Raw genomic sequence first — 25,246 nt, forward strand, 5'->3', positions numbered from 1 at the left:
GATCAACATGGAGAAACCCCATCTCTACTAAAAATACAAAATTAGCTGGGCGTGGTGGCGCATACCTGCAATCCCAGCTACTTGGGAGGCTAAGGCAGGAGAATCGCTTGAATTCAGGAGGTGGAGGCTGCAGTGAGCCGAGGTCGCACCATTGCACTCCAGCCTGGGCAACAAGAGCAAAACTCTGTCTCAAAATAGATAAATAAATAAATAAAATAAAATCAAGGTGAGAATGAGGTGCAGTGTGTTCCATAAATACCAACTCAGAAAGGGCATGTGAAAAAAAAAATCACTCTGCACATGATGCTAGTAATTCAAAAATAATTTTTATTTTAACTTACATGACTGAAAGATCAATGAATACAAATGCCACAAAACTGAAAGCACCCCTCAACCAAACATAAAATACAGAAGTGAATACAAAAGATCTGAAATTAATTACTCATGCAGTAGTCAAAAACATAAAAAATAAAAAAATGACAAACCAAACACAAAATCCTGTAACATCTGTGTTTGATTTTCTATAAAAAGAAGCATTTCAACCATTTAACATAAACTATAGACTATACATACTAACTACAGCCTGTACAATGTACCTTTAAGGGAAGGATATATGAATATATATATTTATAAATATACAGATATATACATTATAACTTCACAGTTGAAAGAACTATTTGCCAGAAGCCTGGCAAACAATTTGCACTTTGAAATGAAATGAGTCCTTTTTAAAAGTCTTGCTAAAACGTAAATATTTAAAATGACATCTAAATGATACAAACACATCCATAGTACAGTTGATATCCCACAGTTTAAATTACACTCACATATATTGTTTTGATACCTTGGCATACCCCACCTTGTATACTCTTTAGAGGAAGAAAAGATATTTTAATAAGAGCTACTGAATGGTCTTGTACTTTGCTTAATGAACTTGCATCTCTGATACTGAAACAATAATGGGACCTGATGTTTGAATTATTTGGCCAGGGAATCCTACCAGTGAGTGATTTCCCTGGGGCTGTAACCACCCCTCAGGATGTCCTTCTTCTTTCGAATCCCATGGTCATTTTTACAGAAGGAGGGACCACTTTAAATGTCCCTCCACTCCTACTCCATTAGGATTTCTCCGACTTCTAGGTTCCTCCACCTCAAAGAGCATCACAGGTTTGTGAATCTACAGCTTTTGGTTTTGATTTGTCTTAGCAGCAAAATACCCCTACGGTAAGAATATCATTAAAAATGGCTCTCATTAATTAAAAAAAAAAAGCGTAAGTTTTGAGTTTTTTGTTTGTTTTTAAGTGTATAGGTATAATCTTAAGGTAGTTCTTAGTCATTTACTTATCTTTTTTCCATAATGGAAACATGATTTTGGAATTTTCAGGATGGGGAAAAGAAGCAAAATAAATTGTGGGAGTTTTTTCTTTTTTCTTTTTCTTTTGAGACTGGCTCTCATTCCTCTGTCACATGGGCTGGAGTGCAATGGTGCAATCTCAGCTTACTGCAACCTCTGCCTCAAGCGATCCTCCCACCTCAGACTCCAGAATAGCTGGGAGCACATAAAATTAAAACATCTAAACTCTCACAATGGGTCATTTTGCCAGGTTCTGCAGGCAAACTTTTATTTGAAGAGATTCTTTTTTGTGCTTTGTATTGAAAGTAAAGTTAGGTAGCTAAGGGGACCACTCAACCCTGAGAACACGACAGAGAAAAACTGCAAGGCATATGATGTTTATCGAAGTATCACATGACTATTTCAAGCTTATAGAGAAACTTGCAAAAAAGTACAAAGATGGCTATTTTTAAATTTCATACATATTAAGATAAGATGGACTCTTTCACTGAGTATTATCAGACACAATCGACGATGTAATCTATTGAATTATACCATAGCCCTATCCTATGTTGGCCAAAGGAAAAGTAGATAGGTACTGTGAAATGAGACTCTGAATTCTTTCTATAACATGTTTTTGTTGTTGTTGTTTTGTTTTTTGAGACAGGGTTTTGCTCTGTCACCCAGTCTGGAGTGCAGTGGTACAATTATGGCTCACTGCAGCCTCAATCTTCTGGGCTCAAGCAATCCTCCCCCCTTAGACTCCCAAGTAGCTAGCACTACAGGTGCACGCCACCACGCCCGACTAATCAAACAATTTTTTTTGTAGAGACAGGGCCTTGCTATGTTGCCCAGGTTGGTCTTGAACCTACTGGGCTTAAGCAATTCTCCTGCCTTGAGCTCCCAAAGTGCTGGGATTACAGGCATGAGCCATTGCACCCAGCCTACATTTTTATTTTAGTTTTCATGTCTCTCAGGCTCTAAACAATTTCCAGCCAAAACCACAGCACCATCTTGATGAAAAGGGTCAGATATTAAGACAGCTGTTAGGCAGTTAACCTGTAATTAAAAGGCTGTGGCAACTTCAGTTCCATGACGACCTCCGACTTTGACACAGTCTCGAGGAAATTTGTCCAATTGTTCATATGCCAGGCGCCCATCTTCTCCTAAATATAGAACATTAAATATGAATACAAATTCAAACTCAACATTTTTATTCATTACTCAAAGTAACATAGTGCCAATTGTTTAGGTATGGACTGCTATAATATGCTATGTTAACTTTTGGTAAGCAAAAGTTATCTTTTGTTATTCCTAATTATGTCATTGTTTTCCAGGTAACTCTTAGAACAACCAAGAACTTTTGAGCTAATTAATGCCAGAGACCGAAAGAATGCCAGGGTATGAAACAGAGTAGAAGTCTCATGGCCATTTGATATTGATGATTTCACATAATAGATTTATTTCAGAGCAATTATATGGATTATATTTTAAGTACATTAGGGATTTCAATATGGCTGATCCTTTAATGCATTGAACTTTTACATAACTTTTACTTGTATACATTATATATTGATACATCTAAATGATCATTGGTAAAATCAATCTTAGGCTTTCAAACTTCAGCTAAAAATTACTCTTTACTATGTAAACATACAGAGATGCCATCTACCAGCTACCAGCTAGTTCATTTTGCCTGTAGCACCACCTTGAACAGTTAAGATGCATTTGCAAATAATTTTAATGTTTTATTTTTCTACTTTAAAAAAATGATTAGAAAATGAGAAAATAAAATACAAAGACAAGTGATAAGAAACAGGCTTTCATAAATGTAACGCAAGTGAGACAAAGATGAAAATAGTTGTGCTTAATCAGAAGTTCATCTGGGCGTGGTGGCTCACGCCTGTAATCCCAGAACTTTGGGAAGTGGATCACTTGAGGTCACGAGTTTGAGACCAGCCTGATCAACACAGTGAAACCCTATCTCTACCAAAAAATGCAAAAAAAAAAAAGTTAGCTGTATGTGGTGGAGTCTGCCTGTAGTCCCAGCTACTTGGGAGGCTGAGGCAGAAGAATCGCTTGAACTCGGGGGCAGAAGTTGCAATGAGACGAGGTTGCATCATTGTACTCCAGCCTGGGTGATAGAGCGAGACTCCATCTCAAAAAAAGAAAAAAAGAAGTTCACTGTGAAGGAAAACAAAAGTAAAAAAAGATTCAGAAAATGTTGGAATTATATTGACATGAGGGGATTTTAGAAAAGGAGTGTAATTATTGTAATTATGGATTTTATAATACATTAGAGTCTCTCAAAACAGAAACATTTCAGTAAAGCGAAAGTCTGGTTAGGGTTTTTTCCCCTTATACATTTAACTTTTTCAGGAACACCTTAGATACAAAAACAGATACCTGCCTATATTTAAAAGAACCTTGCAGAGTGAGCTTTTCTATAGGCAAAAGCCTGCCTTTTTTTTTTTTTTTTTTTTTGAGATGGAGTCTCACTTTGTTGCCCAGGCTGGAGTGCAATGGCGCTATCTTGGTTCACTGCAACCTCCACCTTCAGGTTCAAGCGATTCTCCTGCCTCAGCTTCCCGAATAACTGGGATTACAGGTGCCCACCACCACGCCTGGCTAATTTTTGTATTTTTAGTAGAGACGGGATTTCACCGTGTTGGCCAGGCTGGTCTCAAACTCCTGACCTCAGATGATCTGCCCTCCTTGGCCTCCCAGAGTGCTGGGATTACAGGCGTGAGCTACTGTACATGGCCATCTCTTATTAACGTTAAGAGATTTTTTTTTTAACAGTCTTTGCATGCCTTGACTTTTCAGAGGCAATGCTCCATTTTTTCTAGTTTGGTAGTTTTCAAACTTTTATTACTTTGGAGTAGAACCCTTTACTCGAAACAAAATGTTGATATGCAAAACCCTGATATATTAAATAGATTAAACACAGGACCTTTCCTGTTGATGGCAGAAGAAGATGGAGCAACAGAGGGCCTGAGTTAGGGTCGTTCACGTGCTCCCTCCTTGCCCACTCACGCACACCCCGCTATGGATGCCTCATGTTAAGAAATGCGACTTTAAGAACCACATCTACTAGGCCAGTTCCTAGTTTGCTCATGAAGAGATTTTAGTTTAGAGGTGTTATGTTCTACTCCCAGAGTCCCACAGGGTACAGTGGCCTAGAGTGGCAAGATTCCATCTTGGTGCCTGACTAGGTCTGGGTGCCGATAGGCAAGTTACACAACCTCAGCCTGCTTTCTGTAAAATGGAACTAATTGCACATCTGCCTTTATGGACTAGTTTTGAGTAATAAATGAGTTAACCCATGCAGGTCCCTCAAAACAGTGCCTGGCCTGGAGCAAGTTCTCTATGGGTGTTACCCAATATTACTACAGTGACATGAGTAGGGTGGGTATCTCACTCTTATTCAGTTTTCAGTGTCTTGATCTGCTCCGCTGCTAGTCATTTGTTTTTTTAGCTAGAGCTAGAGGTAGAGTGTGGTGACACAATCACAGCTCACTGTAGCTTCCACCTCCTAGGCTCAAGTGATCCTCCCCCCACCTAGCTTCCTGAGTAGCTGGGACTACAGGCTCATGCCACCATGCCTGGCTACTTGAAAAAAATGCGTTTTTTGTTTGTTTGTTTGTTTGTTTTCTGTAGACCTAGTCTTGCTATGTTGCCCAGGCTGGTCTCAAAATCCTGGCCTCGGCCAATGCAGTGGCTCATGCCTTTAATCCTAGCACTTTGGAAGGCAGAGGTGGGAGTAACTCTTGAGGCCAGAAGTTTGAGACCAGCCTGGGCAACATGGCAAAACCCCATCTCTATCAAGTTGAAAAAAATCTATTTTTTAAAAAGAGTAAAATTGTTTAAAAACAAAACAAAACAAAACAACCCAGAAACCAAGAAAGAACTCATGGCCTCAAGCAATCCTTCTACTTTGGCCTCCCAAATTGCTGGGATTACAGGGATGAGCTACCACGCCCAGCTCTGGCTAATTGTATTTATTTTTATTTTGTAGAGATGGGGTTTTGTTATGTTGATCAGGCTGGTCTTGAACTCCGGTGCTCTCACACTCAAGCAATCCTCCTGTGTTGGCCTTCCACAGTGCTGGGATTACAGGTATCAGCCACTGCAGCCAGCCCTCTGCCAATCCTTTAACTGCCTTGTGAAGTAGGCAGAGTGTTGGAGGGGAGAGAGCTCCAGCTTTGGGGAGTCAGGGAGTATGGTTCCAAGCAGGTCTGAGGTCCAGCTGGGACACAATGAAATGGCCATAGTCATGGTGAAAACTGTTCTGTTTCTGTCCAACATAGTGGCCACCAACCACACGTGGCCACCAACCACATTTAAATCTAAATGGTAATTACAGATGGTCCCTGACTGACAATGGCTTAGACTTATGATTCTTCGACTACAATGGTGCAAAAGCTGCATGCATTCAGTAGAAACCATACTTTTTTAGCATGGTATTCAATACAATCCACAAGATATTCAACACTTTATTATAAAATATGCTTTGTGTTAGATGATTTTGCCCAACTGTAGGCTAATGTAAGTGTTCTGAGCATGTTTAAGGTAGGCTAGGCTAGGCTATGATGTTCTGTAGGTAAGACGTATTAAGTGCTTTTTTGACGTAACAGTATTTTCGACTTACAATGGGTTTATTGGGATGTAACCCCATTATAAGTCAAGGAGCAGTTGTCCTCAAAATGGAGTAAACTTAAAACTTCAGTTTCTCAATCATGGTGGTGAAGGTGAACAGCTCAACAGCCATTTAGGATGACTGCTGTCATACTGGACAGTGCACATATAGAACAATCCCATCACCATGGAGGGATCTACCAGACAGCTCTAGGTTAAAATATCCACATCATTCCATACTGGTTGGTAAATAGTTGCAGCCCTGAGTCCTTTAAGTGCCCGCAATGACCTTCTGCCCTTTGTCATAGGGCATTTTATCAATTCCTATTGAAAATACTATTTTCACTATACTAATTCAGCCATTTGTGTGAGAGAAAAATGTGCCAGTATTTGTACATTAGGGTCAAAGAAGATACATAATATTGAGTTCAGGGGGTTCTCAAACTTTGTATTAGAATCACCTGGGAGGCTTTAAAAAATCCTGATAACAAGGAACACTTAGACCAATGAAAGCAGAATCTTTGGGAGTAGATGGTTTAAGCTTCCCTGGTGAATGTGCAGCCAGTGTTGAGCACTGCACACTGGTGGTGTGAGAGGGCCCAGGGCTGATGCGAGCAGTGTGCATGAAGAGCTAAGGTGAAGCAGGTATGGTGATGGCCTCTGGAGATACTGCTGTTCGCACAGCTCCAGTGAGTCCCGGGGCACATTCTGTTGGTATTAACTTCCTTAGATTACACTGGAAATAGAAGCTTCGTTGGCTATGCTTTATAAGCGCCTGGCTTACCTTCATGGTTATTTTAGAATACGAAGGGATAAAGGAGTTTAAACTAATAATACCTGGGTACATTTTTAGAGAATTAAACAGTTTCCATGCCTAATACAGCCATAAGGAATAACTTTTATCCTTTAAACAAATATATACTGGCTAAGATTTCTGTGGAAGAAATAATATATTCAATAGCAGAATGATGCCTTGTTAAACCCATAATTGTAAGAAAGAGGGCCTAACAATAAATGGGATTTTCACAGTGATTATAAATGCCATGAGATTCTTCTTCATGTTGTTAAGTTACTATCACTAAACAAGGGTGACTTTTTTTCTAAGCTGCATTATTGATTGGATTATGTCTGAGGATTTCTAGGAGCATAATTTTTTGTTTTTTTTTTTGAGATAGAGTTTTGCTCTTGTTGCCCAGGCTGGAGTGCAATGGCGTGATCTCGGCTCACTGCAACCTCCACCTCCCAGATTCAAGTGATTCTCCTGCCTCAGCTTCCCTAGTAGCTGGGATTATAGGCATGTGCCACCACACCTGGCTAATTTTGTATTTTTAGTAGAGACGGGGTTTCTCCATGTTGGTCAGGCTGGTCTTGAACTCCCGACCTCAGGTGATCTGCCCACCTCGGCCTCCCAAAGTGCTGGGATTACAGGCATGAGCCACTGCACCCGGCTCTAGGAGCATAGTTTTTACACTTTTAAGAGTGTATTGTTGAAGTAAAATTATTTATAATGATTATTTATACTTTTTTTTTTGAGAGGGCGTCTTACTCTGTCACGCAGGCTGGAGTACAGTGGCATGATCTCAGCTCATTGCAAACTCTGTCTCCTGGGTTCAAGTGATTCTCCTACTCAGCCTCCCAAGTAGCTGGGACTACAGGGGCACCCCACCATGCCTGGCTAATTTTTGTATTTTTAGTAGAGACATGGTTTCACCATGTTGGCCAGGCTGGTCTCGAACTCTTGACCTCAAGTGATCCACTTACCTTGGCCTCCCAAAGTGCTGGGATTACAGGGGTGAGCCACCAAGCCCAGCTATTTATACTTTTTAATTCAGAATTAAGAAAGGCTTTCCCCACCCTCCCAAGTCCCCAAAAAAGGATAAATGTATAATGCCTGCTAGGCATGAACCTTCATAAGTGAAGAGGAAGAGTTCTCTGGATATTTCAGAATAAAATAAGTACTCCAATTATTTTCTTAGGTATCAGGGCTCAGATGGGCAGAGGCTACAGGGCAGTCAGAGGTTAACCTGGGAGTCAGGGTGAGGCTGAGATACCTGGGGCTTTACAGCATTCCCTGGGATGCATCTCTGGTACCTCACCCAATTTCTGTCCTCCAGGGAGTGTCAACCCCACCCTGGCAACCCAGGCTGGATTCCTATTGCCTCTGCTTTATGGTTTGACTTCTGTGTTCTTGATTCCAAATAGTATACAGACTGATCAGTCCATATAGAAAGGCTCCAGAGAATATACTTCACTCTCAGCATCCAGACAGAACGAGGAGCTGGGGTGAGATGGACACTGATCAGTTCTTCGTACTCTGTGTGAGAAGACAGACTACAGCAGGGAAACTGCTAAGACAGGGTACACGAAACTTCTCCTTACTGGAGAAGGGAACATCTCAAAGGGAACATCCCTTTGAGAGTGCCAGAAGCACACAATCATGTAAACAACAACGACAACAATAAAACTCACCCAGAGACAAGAGGGTTTCGGAGGCTACATTTCTGATTTCTTCAGTATCAGACTGACACAATGTCACCAGCATTTTAATGCTTTCAGTAGCCTATGGGGGAAAAATAGGTTACATCGTGTTTTGACATTTAGGTCTAGAGTTCCATGAGAACTGGCATTTAACAACTGGTGGCAACTTTAGCCTCACTTTGTTGCCCAGGCTGGAGTGCAATGGAGCGATCATAGCTCACCGCAGCCTTGACCTCCTGGGCTCAAGCATTTCTCCTGCCTCAGCCTCCTGAGTAGCCAAGACTGATTTTCAATTTTTAATCTTTGGTAGAGATGAGATCTCACTATGTTGCCCAGGCTAGTCTCAAACTCCTGGGCTCAAGCAATTCTTCTGCCTTGGCCTCCTAAAGTGGTGGGATTACAGGTGTAAGCCACCATGCCTGGCTGATTTTTGTATTTTTAGTAAGGATGAGGTTTCACCATGTTGTCCAGGCTGGTCTCAAACTCCTGACCTCAGGTGATCTACCGTCCTCAGCCTCCTAAAGTGCTGGGATTACAGACGTGAGCCACCATGCCTGGCCCTAGAGCTGGTTTTGATCACAGGCCGTTAACTTTTTCTTCTGAGGTATTAATCCCTTTCTTTATCAGGCCTGCAGGTCCCTGCCTCTTTTCCAAGATTTTGGCAAGTTCTAAGGTGTGGCCTTCTCTCATTCTTTTCTCAAGACTGATTTGTCTTATTTTTTTGTGATGAAGGTAGGTCAAACATTACATCTTGCCTACTGAAAGGGAAACTTCCATGTCATGAGTTCTCAGTCTTTTCGTACTTGTTTACATTCTAGCTCTCTCCCTGCTCACGACACCTTATGACAATCAAAACTGGTTCTCTGCTTAATAAAGAAAGCTTGTGGGGAAGGATCTGGGAATTCAGTGGCATACTGAATTTTAGTACTTCTTTTCAAATCTTATTTGTCCCTGCTTTTTGTTGTTCACAATAAAAATGAGTGAAATCACCATACATTTCATCTCCCTTTTAAGATATACTTTACTTTTTTCTCTCTCTTTTTTTTTTTTTTTTTTGAGATAGAGTCTGGCTCTGCCACCCAGGCTGGAGTGCAATGGCACAATCTTGGCTCACTGCAACCTCTGCCTCCTGGGTTCAAGCAATTCTCCCACCTCAGCCTCCTGAGTAGCTGGGATTACAGGCACCTGCCACCATGTCTGGCTAATTTTTGTAGAGACGGGATTTCACCATGTTGGCCAGGTTGGTCTCAAACTCCTGACCTCAGGTGATCCACTGGCCTCGGCCTCCCAAAATGCTGGGATTACAGGCGTGAGTCACCGTGCCAGCCGATATGACATACTTTTCTAATACTGACCTAAAGGCAAACCGGTTCCCTTGGGCTAGTGCAAAACATGATTGCTTTCTGCCACTTATTGACTAACAAAACAAAGTCATGTGTAATTACTGTTTAAGGGAGAAAAATACTAAAACTAACATACAGTGCAAAGGAGACAAGAAACACTGCTAAAAAAGTACTTTCAAACATGAAAGAAAAGCTGTTATATACACTCGGCTTAGCCTGGCTCCAAGCTGAGCTGCCAGGGGAGTTCCAAGGCTGGGCTTTACCTCAAGGATTTTCAGGGCCAGGCAAGCTGCCTTCTGGAGCTGGAGGTTTGTCTTTGTTAGTGCTTCACAGTAATAGAGCAAGGCCTGAAAGAGAAGGAGGGATCTCATGAAGGCATTTTGGTTTGTTTGTAGTTTAAGAGGTACACCTCATTCTCACTCTCTGAGATAAACTATAGCATATAACCTACGCATTTTGCACTACCTTCAGAGCAAGAAAAAAAAAAAAGTCGTTGAAATTCATATTAATGAAAAGAGTCATTTATTCAATAAACTGATCCCTTATGTTCTCCTAGATCTACTATGACTCTAGGAGAACATAAGGGATCAATTTATTGAGTAACATAATCATGGTGGGCTTTTATTGGCGACCTAGAGGTAATTTTTTTAACCAAGTAATGAGGAAGGCAAAATTTCTCAGAGCTGTTTTTGATCCCAGATCATTAACTTTTTCTTTTAAGGTGTTAATCCCTTTGTATATGTCCCATCATAGAGGCCTGCAAGCTCCTGCCCCTTGTCCCATGTGTCATTCCAAGATTTGAAACATTCTCCTAGAGTCCATGACTCTAGGAGAATATAAGCAATCAATTTATTAAATAAAATTGGGAGACAGAGAGTTATGGTTCTGGCTTTTAAGGAGCCTGTAGATGTAGTAGAAATGCTAAGACTGTCAGAAGGAACTGAAGAGAAGAAAAGTATTAGGTGCCATAATAAATCTACAAGGTCAGTCAGTCACTTGAAGAAGAGATATTTTATGGAGGGCCAGGGTAAGTTTCACAAAAATGTTTGAACTGGAATGGAAATGATGGGTTAGATTTCAGTGGGGAAGTTGATTGAAAAAAAGGTATTCAGGCAGAAATAAGGAAGACAGGAGGAGGCAGTATGTTCCAGTGAGGAGGGTGGTAATGTCAATTTGAGGTTTGCTGAGTTTGATACATGGCAAATTCATGCTCTGTTTAAAAAAACTCTGCATAAAAGTGCATTTTTTTTTTTTTTTTTTGAGACAGAGTCTCGCTCTGTGGCCCACGTTGGAGTGCAGTGGCATGATCTTGGCTCACTGCAACCTCTGTCTCCCGGGTTCTAGCGATTCTCCTACCTCAGCCTCCTAAGCAGCTGGGATTACAGGTGCCCGCCACCACACCCGGCTAATTTTTTTTTTTTTTTTTTTTTTTTTTTTTTTTTTAGTAGAGACAGGATTTTACCATAGTGGCCAGGCTAGTCTTGAATTCCTGACTTTGTGATCCGCCCGCCTTGGCCTCCCAAAGTGTTGGGATTACAGGCGTAAGTCACTGCACCCAGACAATTGTCTTATTTTTACCAAGCTAATTTCTTCCTAAATGGTTGATAAAATGTGTAGTACTTAACATTAATTCAAATGAATAAGAATCACTATATGTCATATTGGTTCATAGGAAACTTAATTACTCTTGAAGAGAATTGAGGGTGTAAAGAGAGGACTAACTTTTGATTTTGTTGGGCTATATTGTGCATTTCTTGCTATTTGAATTACTTTTATTTTTTATTTTTATTTATTTATTTATGTTTTGAGATGGAGTTTTACTCTTGTTGCCCAGGCTGGAGTGCAATGGCGCAATCTTGGCTCACTGTAACCTCCGCCTCCTGGGTTCAAGTGATTCTCCTGCCTCAGCCTCCCTAGTAGCTGGGATTACAGGCAGATGCCACGATGCCCAGCTAATTTTTGTATTTTTAGTAAAGACAGGGTTTCACCTTGTTGGTCAAGCTGGTTGTGAACTCCTGACCTCAGGTGATCCACCCACCTGGGCCTCCCAAAGTGCTGGGATTACAGACGTGAGCCACCGTGCCCGGCTTACTTTTATTTTTAAAAGCATAACTCAAGTCAGATCACCATACTAAAGGGTATCTGTTGAATTAATAAGTGGTATTGCTCTGCCATTTGTTTTTTTTTTTTTTTGAGACAGGGTTCTTGCTCTGTCACCCAGGCTGGAGTACAGTGGCGTGATCACAGCTCACTACAGCCTCAACCTCCTGGGCTCAGGTGATCCTCCCACCTCAGCCTCCTAAGTAGCTGGTACTACACATATGTGCCACCATGCCCGGCTTAATTGTTTTTTAATGTTTTTTTTTTTTTTTGTAGAAACGGGGTTTCACCATGTTGCCTAGACTGTTCTGGAACTCCTGGGCCCAATGCATCCTCCTGCCTCAGCCTCCCAAAGTGCTGGGATTACAGGCATGAGCCACCGTGCCTGGGCTATATGATGATATTTCTTAGATTTATCCCTTTTCCATGGTCTCAGGTCTTGTTGGAGGTCTCAGTTTCCTACTGGGCCGTCACCACAGCATTCTGCTCCCCGTGCCTAACAATGAGGGACCCCCTCCCTCCAGCATGCATTATGTCAGCATGGGCAGCTCCCCTCCCCTCCCTTTTCTTTACCTAGCATCAAACTAGAACTCCTCACTATGGGCTTTTCAAGACCCTTAAGCCAGGTGGCTCCCTACTCTCTCCCTAACTGCCCTCTTTTCCTGCCATACTCAATGTACCCAGTGGCTGTGACCCCCCACACCCCGCCCAGGGGATTCCACATACTCTCCTCTCCTCTCTGACAGGCCTCATTTTTGATGACCTTTCGAATTTGTCCAAGGCCCAGGACCCATTTCACCAACCATTATGTGATCGATTCTCTGTTTTTTCTCTCTCTGATTTCCTATAACTAATGTTTTCCTTGTTTCTTAAATTAACTGTCATTATTTATATGTGTCTAAATTTATAAGTATTTATATTTCTAGTATGTACTTCAGCTACCTAACGTGATTTTGGATAGGTTACTTAACTTCCCGTGCTTCAGTCTGCCAATCTGCAAAATGGTTGTAACAATAAGACCCACTTACAGGGGTTTGTGAACCTTCAATGCTATTAACACACGTAAAGAATGGAAAACAAGGCCTGGCACAAAGTAAGCCCTCAATTAGTATAGCTATAATATTATTTTTATTCTCACATATATCTGTGTATTCATATATTTGTTTATAGGATAAAAATACCATAGTGACACCATTTATGTTGAAACTCCTTAAGGATGAAGGCCTTGGTTTGTTTGTTTGTTAGTTATTGCTTATTTAACTCCTTTAGCATCTGGAACGATTATCTGTCCTTAGTGAGACCCTAGATGAACCAGCTTGAAAGTGTCATCAACCACTTAATGACATGACTACTCATAAAATGCCACATTGTTCTGCTATAGTCACTGATAGTTGGGAGTAAACACATCCTGTCTTCTCAGTTGTTTGTTTTTTTTTTTTTTCTTTTTTTTTTGAGACGAGTCTTGCTCTGTCACCTAGGCTGGAGTGCAGTGGCATGATCTCAGCTCACTGTAACCTCTTCCTCCTGGGTTCAAACCATTCTCCTGCCTCAGCCTCCCCAGTAGCTGGGATTACAGGTACCCACCACCATGCCCAGCTAAGTTTTGTATTTTTAGTAGAGACAGGGTTTCACTGTGTTGGCCAGACTGGTCTCAAACTTCTGACCTCATGATCCACCTGCCTCAGCCTCCCAAAGTGCTGGGATTACAGGCGTGAGCCACTGCACACGGCCCCTGTTTTCTCAGTTTTATAGGACAACTTCATTTAAAAAAATTGAAAATATAATTTACATACCATAATATTTAGACTTCAGCATGTATAATTCAGTGGTTTTTAATATATTCACAAATCATCCCCATCATCTGATTTCAGAACATTTTCATTACCCCAAAAAGAAATCCTGTAACCATTAGTAGTCATTCCCAAGACCCTTTCTCTCTAGTCCCTGGCAAACACTAATCTACTCTCCATCTCTATGGATCTGCCTACTTTGGACATTTCATACAACTGAATTCACACAATATGTGCCCTTCTACGTCTTGTTGTTTTATTTGACATAATATCTTCAAGGTTCATCCAGGTTGAAGGATGTATTAATATTGCATTTCTTTTTATGGCCAAAAACTATTCCATTATATGGCTAGACCACATTTTATTTATTCACTAATTGATGAACCTTTAGATTGTTTCTACTTTTTGGTTACTATGAATAATACTGCTATGAACATCTGTGTACAAGGTTTTTTGGTGTGGACATATGGTTTAACACTTTTTTCTTTCTTTCTTTCTTTTTTTTTTTTTTTTGAGAGAGTCTCTCTTGGTGGCCCAGGCTGGAGGACAGAGTACAGTGGCACCATCTCAGCTCACCGCAACCTCTGCCTCCCGGGTTCAAGCCATATGCCCACCTCAGCCTCCTGAGTAGCTGGGATTACAGGCGCCTGCCACCACACCCAGCTAATTTTTGTATTATTAGTAGAGATGGGGTTTCACCATGTTGGCCAGGCTGGTCTCGAACTCCTGACCTCAGATGATCTGCCCTCCTCAACCTCCCAAAGTTCTGGGATTATAGGCGTGAGCCATTGCGCCCGGCCAGTTTAACACTCTTTTTGTTTTTTGAGATGGAGTTTTGCTCTTGTTGCCCAGGCTGGAGTGCAATGGCGCAATCTCAGCTCACTGCAACCTCTGCCTCCTGGGTTCAAGCGATTCTCCTGCCTCAGCCTCCTGAGTAGCTGGGATTACAGGCATGCTCTACCACGTCCAGCTAATTTTTTATATTTTCAGTAGAGACGGGGTTTCTCCATGTTGGTCAGGCTGGTCTCGAACTACCGACCTCAGGTGATTCACCCGCCTCGGCCTCCCAAAGTGCTGGGATTACAGGCGTGAGCCACCGTGCCCAGCCCGTTTAACACTCTTAAAGGAAACAAAGATACGCAGTATAGGTTATTACAGCAAGAACAAAAGCAGTAACAGTAACTAGCTCTTAACTATACTAGACCTAAATAGTTAGAGCCTGGGCTTTGGCTTTTGAAAAACCTCTCTCTGGCTTGCTTTTTGGCCTCTACTCACTTGAGGGTGAGGAGCCAAAAGGGGAGGAAATAACCCTCAATCCACAGCTGGGCAGCTACACAGGGACTAGCCTTCCGTACAAAAGGAACAAGGTGACTGTCCCTGAAGTGCCACTTGCCATCAATCCCCTCCAAAGCTCCCATTTCCAGAGATGGATATACACCAAGGTCATCTTTAGCATTTCATCCCTATTGAAGCATTGTTATAATGCAAACATGCCCGAGAGGAAGGACAATTGAAGTTATCATCACCCATTTAAGTCTTGGAATATGTGGTTTTGGTAAGGGGTAAACCTGGGTTTGACAGTGAACCTTGAAGGCCCTTGATATGAGTAAAAGAGGGAAATGGCAGGAGTTCAAGGCTGTAGTGAGCTATGATTGCACCACCTGGGTGGTGCATGTCCAGCCTGGGTAGCAAAGTAGGACCCCATCATTAAAATCCGAAACAAACCCGAGAGAGAGAGAGAGAGAGAGAGAGAGAGAGAGAGAGAGAGAGAGAGAGAGAAATGGGCAGGGGAAAATAGAGAGGAGTCTTGTGCTGAAGTTCATCTACTTTATAATTTTAACAAGGGCTAGCCCTGAAGGTCAGAAACCAATTGATGGTGGCTATGCAAAATGCTGAGTCATAATTCATTTAGTTTGATTATGTTGGTGGAAATATTTGTCTCCCTCATTTCAGGAACACAAATATTGTAATCATGTGTGTAAATATATCTGAAAATATCAATTCACTTGTCCAATGAAAAAATGACTAGCTACTTGTTAGGTGCCAAGCTAACATGCTAGGTGATAGGGCAAACCTGTCTATGTTAACTTCGGAGATGATACCTGACCTTGCTAATTTCGGGGTTACTGAATAGGTTGCTGACTTTATTTATGTATTTTTATTTATTTATTTATTTATTTATTTAGATGGAGTTTTTGCTCTTGTCACCCAGGCTGGAATGCAATGGTGCGATCTCAGCTCACTGCAACCTCTGCCTCCTAAGTTCAAGCAATTCTCCTGCCTCAGCCTCCCCAGTAGCTGGGACTACAGGCGCCTGCCACCACGCCCAGCTAATCTTTTGTATTTGTAGTAGAGATGAGGTTTCACCATATTGACCAGGCTGGTCTCGAATTCCTGGCCTCAGGTGATCCACCCACTTTGGCCTCCCGAAGTGCTGGAATTACAGGCGTGAGCCACCGTGCCTGGCCTATTTATTTATTGTTAAATGTCTGTTGAGTCATAAGGTTGCTCACTTTAGTTTGAGTGGTTGCCTAAGAATTAGTGGCTGCTCAGATTCATAACAGTTCCAGAAAGCAAACAGAAGGCACATTATAAAGCAAGAAGCCCCTGTCACCATGCAGAGGCCACCAGCATCTCCTCTGACCAGTCCTGGATAATTAAAGAAGCAACCACATCTGAATGCAACAGTACAGTTGGAGGACAGTGGATATTTCCTACTTGTCTAGGTGTGGGGAAAAGCATAAAATAATGAACCAACACACACAACTTTTATTTTGTTTCAATAGCTATGATCCTTGAAGCACGGTGCCAGGTTTACAGTGACACCAGCTCTCACAGAGGCATTTTTGTGTAGCTTTAGTGCTTTGCATCTAGTTTTAAGAACTTAATGTAATAACTTTTGCTATTCCATATAAGAAAATATGGAAAGGGTTCAAAGTTTGCTTTGGGAGTCAAACATTTCTAGGTAGTAATCGAAATTCTGTTACCTAACTAGCCTTAGCCAAGTTTAACTCCTTGGAGGCTCAGTTTCCTAATCCATAAAGTGGGATCATAGCATCCACCTTGTTAGAGATAAGACAGCTAAGTGATGCCGCATGGTGCCTGGTGTTTAGGAAGTACACAGTACTTGACAGGTATTATTTCTTGTTTTTCTGACTACTGGAAACTCTTCAAGGGCAAGGACTACTTTTCTTTTATTTCTACAGTGTCCACAAAACCCTCCATATAATGCCAGGCACACAGTAGTCACATAATGAAGGTTTAGTCATGAAATATGAATTTGAGGGAATAAACATGAGAGCTGAATTGGAATAAAAAGAGAACATTTAGCCTGTGGCTAATGCCCTAAAAGTAGAAGATGCATATAGAATAGCCAAAGGAAGCCTATGTCTTACCTGTTGTTATTTCTTTTTTATTTTTTTATTTTTTGAGATGGAGTCTCACTCTGTCGCCCAGCTGGAGTCCAGTGGCGCAATCTCAGCTCACTGCAGCCTCCACCTCCTGGGTTCAAGTAATTCTCCTGCCTCAGCCTCCCGAGTAGCTGGGATTATAAGCACGTGCCACCAGGACTGGCTAATTTTTCTATTTTTAGTAGAGACCTCCCCTTGTTGGCCAGGCTGGTCTCAAACTCCTGACCTCAGGTAATCCACCCACCTCAGTCTCCCAAAGTGTTGGGATTATAGGCGTTAGCCACTGCGCCTGGCCCCCTATTGCTATTTCTAAGGGCACATTTAGAACACTGGCCCCTCACTGTGACTAAAGAGTATCACAGTCCTGCTCCCCATAAACTGCACACTCAGATGCATATATATTCTGCTACCAGCATGTTCACGATTCTTTAATTTTCTTTCTCTCTTTTTGGTAGGAGGTGAGAATAGTCAGCCCACAGAACAGCCTTTTGAGCTAATTCCACTGAAAGATAACTGTAGCAAAGAACTACGTATAGTTCACCCTTTTGGACCAAAATGGCATTAGAATGGATTATCTTCTTGTAAGGACACAAATGTTCCACTACATATTAGCTTAGGCAATGCCTTAGACTAGTTAAACAAACTCTGAGTTCAACATGGGACCTTTTCAAGGACAAGGAGAGGCCATGTTGAACTTTCTTGAGCTGGTCTGGATTTTGATGAGAGTTAGTTTTTAGAATGACAGTATAAATTGTAAAGGGCTCCCAGGGACCAATTCCACTTGTATGAGCCAATGTACTTAAATTACAGATTCCTGTTCCATCTGGATGGCTATTGAATTAAAGCTGAGAGAGAGATAAATTACCTCTTCTCTGGAAATAAGGGTGATGGCTTTTAAAATTTAAAATATTCCAGTTCTTTCAGCCAATAGTTAGATTACTTGACCTTAAACTGCTCATAAGACATGCCTGTATGCACACACATAGACACACATATGTTCACCATAATATTTTTAGAGTTAGACACTACACAAATGCCCACCAATATAGAGTAAGAAAATAAATTCTAGGATATTCATAGATGGACACGCCATTCACCCATAAATATAATGAAGTAGTTCAATATGTTCTATCAAGGAAAGAAAATAACCGTGATCTATTACATTTAAAACTCCATTATGAAACAGGATAGTGTGATCTCATTTTAAAAATTATGTATGTTAGCAGATACATAGATACAATCTGAAAGAAGAGACAGTATGTTATTCATAGTTTTCTCTGGGGCCTGGACTTAAAAGCACATATTATTAATAAGCAGAAAAAATTATTTTTGTAAAAGAATAAATGCTAAAATATTAGTAGTAAATGATAGAAAATTAAACCAGCTTCTGGCTCAATGGCCATGGTTTAGTGTCTTACCTTTTCCCTGAAATGCTGATTTTTGGAGGCTGCTGCCAAGTAAAGCGTCACAGCCTCGCTAACTTCATGGTCCTCTCTGGTTAATAGCAGAGCCAGAGTCCTGAGGACTTCCTGCTGGGCCGGGAGGTTGCTGGGAGCAAGGTCGCTCATGGTCTGTAGCAGTTTTTCATCTCTTAGTGATTGCAGAGTCTGAACCATGGAAACTAGAGGGTAAGAAGGAAGGAGATTTCATGTTCTGACATGCTAAAGTAATGAGCTCATTACAAATATAAATAGAACTCAAGTACATAAGAAAGTATCGTATAGTAACTCAAATACATAGGAAAAATTAGCATCAGATAAAGGTGGTATTTCAGATTGGTGAGAAAAGGATAGACTATTCAAATAACTACATTATCGTGATGGGCAAAGCACATGGGAAAAAGTGAAGGTGGGTTTCTATCTCATAAATCTCATAGTGGCTACAAAAATAACTTATAGATGAATTAGCCCAATGTAAAAATATACAGAAGAAAATACAGGTAGACAGTTTTTACAATCTTCCTCATATATGTATGGCAGACTCAATTGCTCCTCTTTTAGTCAAACCTGTCTGGCAAAACCCCAATCCTGGGTGAACCCAGTACAGAAACCAAGTCTTCACTGAGGCAACTGGGCCCTGATGGAGCAACCCATTTATTTATTTATTTATTTATTTATTTATTTAATTTTTTCTTTTCTTTTCTTTCTTTCTTTCTTTCTTTCTTTTTTTTTTTTTGAGACAGAGTCTTGCTCTTGTTGCCCAGGCTGGAGTACAAATAGTGTGATCTCAGTTCACTGCAACCTCTGCTTCCTGGGTTCAAGTGATTCTCAGGCCTCAGCCTCCCAAGTAGCTGGGATTACAGGTGCATGCCACCATGCCCGACTAATTGTTGTATTTTTAGTAGAGACGGGTTTCACCACGTTGGCCAGGCTGGTCTCAAACTCCTGACCTCAAATGATCCACCTGCCTTGGTCTCCCAAAGTGCTGGGATTACCTGTGTGAAACACTGTGCCTGGCCAGAGTCACCCATTTTGTTGGTTGGAATATGAAGACAATATAGTAAAAAATAAGGTTTTGAGTCCCATTTGGACAAATTAACCATGTTCCTTGAATAAAGAGTATACTATACTCCCTAACCAGAAATCCAGCATGATCAACTGTTAGTCACAAAAACCCTGGCATGAGGATGTGTCCGGTCAGTACAGATGGAAAAATAAAAGTCAAAATTCATGCTCCATGAATAAAGTAACATTCTCTACACAGTAGACAAATGTGTGACTTATTTAGATTTTTTTTTTTGCTTTAATTTCCTATTTTCCTTGCTGTGGATGCTCTATCAATTTCACTGCTTTGTAAATAAACACCCTAGTAAAAAGCCTCAAGGCAGCATTGTGGATTATAACATCTAAATTAACAAATAGCAGAAAATAGCCTAAATGTTCAACAATATAATCAAATACATTAGTATACATTCAAATGCAGAACTATTAATCTAATAACTAACATAATCTAATACAAATGCTTTCAAAGAATACTTAGTAACACAGAACATAATATCAAATAAAAAGCAGGATCAATACTCTATAAGGCATAATTACAATTTTGAATCTAAAACCCATGTACATTCAACTGAAAAATACATTCAATTTAAAAAGTAGGGGAAGGAGAGATTGGAATTTCTTTCTTTATACTTTTCTGTTTAATATATATATATATTTTAAATAATGAAGACTTTCCCTTTTATAGTGAAAGAAAAGAGACGCTTAAAAGGTTAAGGGTTTTTTTTTCATTGTCATTTCCCATTTCTGTTAGTAAATGAATAGGCTTTCTTGGGGACCATGTAATAAGAGGCTGGAGATGTAAATTGCCACCGATATAATCTGAGTAATAGAAACGTTTTCTCAGGATATTGATTTAGTTGGGACAAATTTGGTATCAATAAATGAAGATTATAATATTATAAAATAAGACTTTGTAGTCCTAAAACAAGGTCTTTCTGCCCATGCTTTGTCTTCCTGGTCCTCTGTGCTGGCGTCTGCCTCGTAAGGGGTTATGCTCGGACTCTCTCCCATGCTCCGTGCTGGTACAGTGCTAGGTGAAGGAAGATTTTGCTTCCTTCACTATGATGCCACCCATTGTGCTGACTGTGTTGTTGCAGGATTTGATGTTCTGGAGAGAGAAGGGGTAAGCCTGGGCTTGTGCCAGACATGTTGCTGCTGCCTGGTGCCGTGCCAGACTCACCTAGCTCCAAAGAACACACCTCATTCCTCCCGTCCCTTTTAACCTGCATTGTCAAGTCTCCGTGGATTTATACAGCATAAACCTGGGGACCAGACACCAGCCCCTCACTACCTGGCTCCACTCCCAAAGTGGAGTTTTCACTTGATTCAGATTGTTATTTTATTTCCAGTCTCTGAAGGGCCACGTGGAATGGCAAGAACCGGCTTCACTGGTGTACACCTGCACTGGCAGCTGTTCTTGTTCCCTGGACATGTAGCCCTAGAGTTAGTTTTCCACCATTTCCTCCTTTCCCTTCCCACCATGTTACCTACCTGCCTTCTTTGAAACCCCATTTCTTCCTATTATTACTGAGAGCCTCACCAAAAAGGGCAATATAAAATAGTATTGCCTGTAGGATTGATCCGACTAATGGCAAATACATTACTGAAGGAAATAAATTATAGTGAAAGCTTAAATCATTTACCAACTTCCCGTAAATGGTACCTCTTTGCCAGATAATTGAGTTGCTCCTAGTGAATCCCTGGTTCATTAACAAGGGGCTCACTAATTTTAAAAGTCCAAAAGTCATTTAAAAGGCAAATTGCACCTCTACTGTGGACTTGAAAAATAAAAGGCCATCATTGCCAAAAGTCATGATTTAAAAGACCAGAGATATCGCCAAATTGAGCCATCACCACAATGTGACAAAAGAACATGTCCCACCTTGCCTTGCCAGCTGGCTCAGGTAACTCTCCAGGTCACTGACGCCGTGGCTGGTGAAGTAACTGTAATACTGGAAAACAGTGACGACTTCCGAGGACAGGCTGGAGGAAAGCAGAGGCTCAGCCTGGTCCAGAATTTGGGACACCAGGGTTCGAAACACTATTCGGAAGGGAAAGACACAAAGCAGCTTTAGATATATGACCATTCATTCATTCAATAACTTTTATTTTTATTTTTATTTGAGAGACAGGGTCTCACTTTGTTGCCCAGGTTGGTCTCAAACTCCTGGGCTCAAGCAGTCCTCCTGCCTCAGCTTCCCAAGTAGATGGAATTGCAGGCATGAGCCATCACATCTGGCTCAATAAGTTGTTTATCTTTTATTGTGGTTGAAGATACAGTGAAGTAGGTAAAGTAAGCAGTTGGATCGTTTTTGCACATGTGCACACCTGTGTAACTGCCATTTACATCAAGATATGGAAGACGGCCCGCATTCCACAAGGTTTCCTTGTGCCCCTTCCCAGTCCATAGCCACCCTTCCCTTCCCTTATATATAACATATATAATGAATAAATATTATATGTGTGTGTGTAGAAGAGAGATAAAAAGGAAGAGGAAGAGACAAGTGAGAGAGGAAGAGACAAGTGAGAGAGGAAAAGAGAAGGAAGGAAGGAAAGAAGGAAGGAAAAATGAAGGGAAGAGAAAGGAAGGGAAGGGTACAAATCGGCAACTAACAATCTGACTTCTATCAACATAAATTAGTTTCACCTGTTCTTGAACTTCACGTAAATGTAATTATATGGTATGTACTTTTGGTGTCTTGTTCCTTTTACACAACAAAGTATCTGTGAGATTCATTCAAATTATTGATTATAGCAACTGGTATGTACTTTTGGTGTCTTGTTCCTTTTACACAACAAAGTATCTGTGAGATTCATTCAAATTATTGATTATAGCAACAATGTATTCTTCTTAAAAATTGCTGGCCCAGGGCTGGACACAGTGGCTCACTCCTGTAATCCCGGCACTTTGGGAGGCTGAGGCAGGTGGATCACCTGAGGTCAGGAGTTCAAGACCAGCCTGGCCAACATGGCGAAATGCTGTTTCTACTAAAAATATAAAAATTAGCCGGTCATGGTGGCATGTGCCTGCAATCACAGCTACTGGGGGCGCTGAGGCAGGAGAATCGCTTGAACCTGGGAGGTGAAGGTTGCAGTTAGCTGAGATCACACCATTGCACTCCGGCCTGGGCAATAGAATGAGACTCCATCTCAAAAAAAAAAAAAAAAAAAAAAAAAAATTGCTGACCCAGAGTAGTGGCTTACAACTGTAATTCCAGCACTTTGGGAGGCCAAGGGAGGATTGCTGAGCCCAGGAGTTCAAGACCAGCCTGAGCAAGAGGGTGAAACCCCATCTCTACTAAAAGTACAAAAATTGGCCGGGCGCAGTGGCTCAACCCTGTAATCCCAGCACTTTGGGAGGCCGAGACGGGCGGATCATGAGGTCAGGAGATCGAGACCATCTTGGCTAACACGGTGAAACCCCGTCTCTACTAAAAAATACAAAAAACTAGCCGGGCGAGGTGGCGGGCACCTGTAGTCCCAGCTACTCGGGAGGCTGAGGCAGGAGAATGGATCCGGCCACTGCACTCCAGCCTGGGCGACAGAGCGAGACTCCGTCTCAAAAAAAAAAAAAAAAAAAAAAAAAAAAAAAGTACAAAAAATTAGTCAGGCATGTTGGCATCTGCCTATAGTCCCAGTGCAAAAGGGGAAGAGGCAGGAGAATCTCCTGAGCCCAGGAGATGGAGGCTGCAGTGAGCTGTTATCACACCACTGCATCCCCCCTGGGTGACAGGGTGAGACTTTGTCTATATTTTGTTTTTAAAAATTGCTGTGTAATACTCTGTGCTATGAGTATATTACAATTTATCCATTCTCTTGTGGGCATTTAGGTTGTTTCCAATTTTTGGCTCTTGTGAGTAAAGCTGGTAGGAACCTTCTTATAAATGTCCTTTCTTGTGAACATAGCACTTATTAGTCTTTATATAGTTAGGAGTGAATGTGCTGGATCCAAGGGTAGGGGGTATATTGAGCTTTAGTAGAAACTGCCAAACACTTTTTCCAAAGTGATCATACCATTTGACACTCTCAAACTGGTGAAATTGTAATGAAAGAAGTACATATATAGAAATAACAATACATAAGAATGTAGTAGCTTTATTATTATTGAGATGGAGTCTCACTCTGTCACCTAGGCTGGAATGCAGTGGTGTGATCTCAGCTCACTGCAACCTCTGCCTCCTGGGTTCAAGCGATTCTCCTGTCTCAGTCTCCCAAGTAGCTGGAATTACAGGCGTGGGCCACCAAGCCCGGCTAATTTTTGTATTTTTAGTAGAGACGGAGTTTCGTCACGTTGGCCAGGCTGGTCTTGAACTCCTGACCTCAGGTGATCCACCTGTCTCAGTCTCCCAAAGTGCTGGGATTACCGATGTGAGCCACTGTGCCTGGCTAAAATGTAGTGGCTTTAAATGTCACTGCTGATATTCTGAATTAAAACAGTTCAACATCTTTCTTTTCTTAAATCTGAGTAGATGATGTTTTCCCTGGACAGTACACTTCTTTTTTCAGGGCTAGCCTTTTGTGTGCTTCCCATCCGCAGGCAAGTGGTAGGAGGAACCCCCCGGATCCCGCCGCAAAGCCCACTCTCACACTGAAGGACAGAAATTCTCTCTCTACTGCTGCCTCGTACCTGGGTCCGCAAGTCCTGGATACTCTTTGTTGACAGTTCTGGCAAAGCTGGCCTCCAGTTGCTTAATCACTCTGTCCGCTGGGCTGTGGTAGACACCAATAGGGCTGCAGCACTTGGTCCAGAATGACAGCAAAGACAGCTTTTTGTGAAATTCTGGTATGGCTGCAAAAGAAGAGCAACTCCCCATCTCATAACACATTTTATTTTATTTTATCTTTTTGAGACAGAGTCTTGCTCTGTTACCCAGACTGGAGTGCAATGGCATGATCTCGGCTCACTGCAACTTCCGCCTCCTGGGTTCAAGTGATTCTCTTGCCTCGGCTTCCCAAGTAGCTGGGATTACAGGCACGCACCACCACGCCTGGCTAATTTTTGTATTTTTATTAGAGATGGGGTTTTACCATGTTGGTCAGGCTGGTCTCGAACTTCTGGCCTCAAGCAAACCACCCACCTCGGCCTCCCAAAGTGCTGGGATTATAGGCGTGAGCCACCGCGCCTGGCCATAACACATTTTAAATGAAGCAGATGAAGACGCGTTGGGGAAAGGGTGTGTTGGGGGAGGTCTTTAGGGACCTTTTTTCTCTCCATAAGACTGTGATTCGTCTTCAGATGGAACTAGCAGATTCCTCTGTGGTTGGCAGATCGCCCGAAGGGTAAAGAAGTTATGACAGGAACTCATCCTGCCTGGGGAGCAAAGAAAACAGAGCAAACACAAGGCTGCTTGCTGTGAGTGATAGGAAACACAGGAGCTCTGCCCTTGGGAAACGTTCCAATCATGGGTTTTCCTGTAACTCCACAGCAGAAATCATACAGGATCGAGGACTCAAACTTGAGGAGAGTTTCCTGAAGGGGATGGGAGGTAGCGGTAGGTGGCTGGAGGAAATTTTTACCCTGCCCAGGTGGTTCCCTGACTGAAATGACTGAACAGCATGGTACCAGGTGGCATAGGAACAATGTTTCACTGGCATGTGTCATGATCATGAGGAGGGGGCTGGGAGAGGAGAGGACACAAGTCACTCACAGCCT

The 25,246-nt window shown here is 41.7% G+C and overlaps 1 protein-coding gene across 4 annotated transcripts in view; it reads right to left on the reverse strand.

The window, feature by feature from the left end:
- Positions 1–307: 307 nt before the first annotated feature.
- RIPOR2 (RHO family interacting cell polarization regulator 2) overlaps positions 308–25,246 on the reverse strand; it is a 244,298-nt gene continuing 219,359 nt past the window's right edge. For all 4 annotated transcript variants that reach the window (XM_073005693.1, XM_007973534.3, XM_038005765.2 and 1 more), the window contains 6 exons: positions 24,221–24,382; positions 21,476–21,634; positions 18,511–18,713; positions 10,056–10,139; positions 8,441–8,531; positions 308–2,499 (listed from right to left, as the gene is read on the reverse strand). In XM_073005693.1, coding sequence (XP_072861794.1) covers positions 2,399–2,499; positions 8,441–8,531; positions 10,056–10,139; positions 18,511–18,713; positions 21,476–21,634; positions 24,221–24,382 — 800 coding nt within the window. In that variant the 3' untranslated portion in view covers positions 308–2,398. The remainder of the gene's footprint in view (positions 2,500–8,440; positions 8,532–10,055; positions 10,140–18,510; positions 18,714–21,475; positions 21,635–24,220; positions 24,383–25,246) is intronic.

Source organism: Chlorocebus sabaeus, chromosome 17 (genome assembly GCF_047675955.1).
Source record: "Chlorocebus sabaeus isolate Y175 chromosome 17, mChlSab1.0.hap1, whole genome shotgun sequence".
Lineage (NCBI taxonomy): Eukaryota > Metazoa > Chordata > Mammalia > Primates > Cercopithecidae > Chlorocebus > Chlorocebus sabaeus.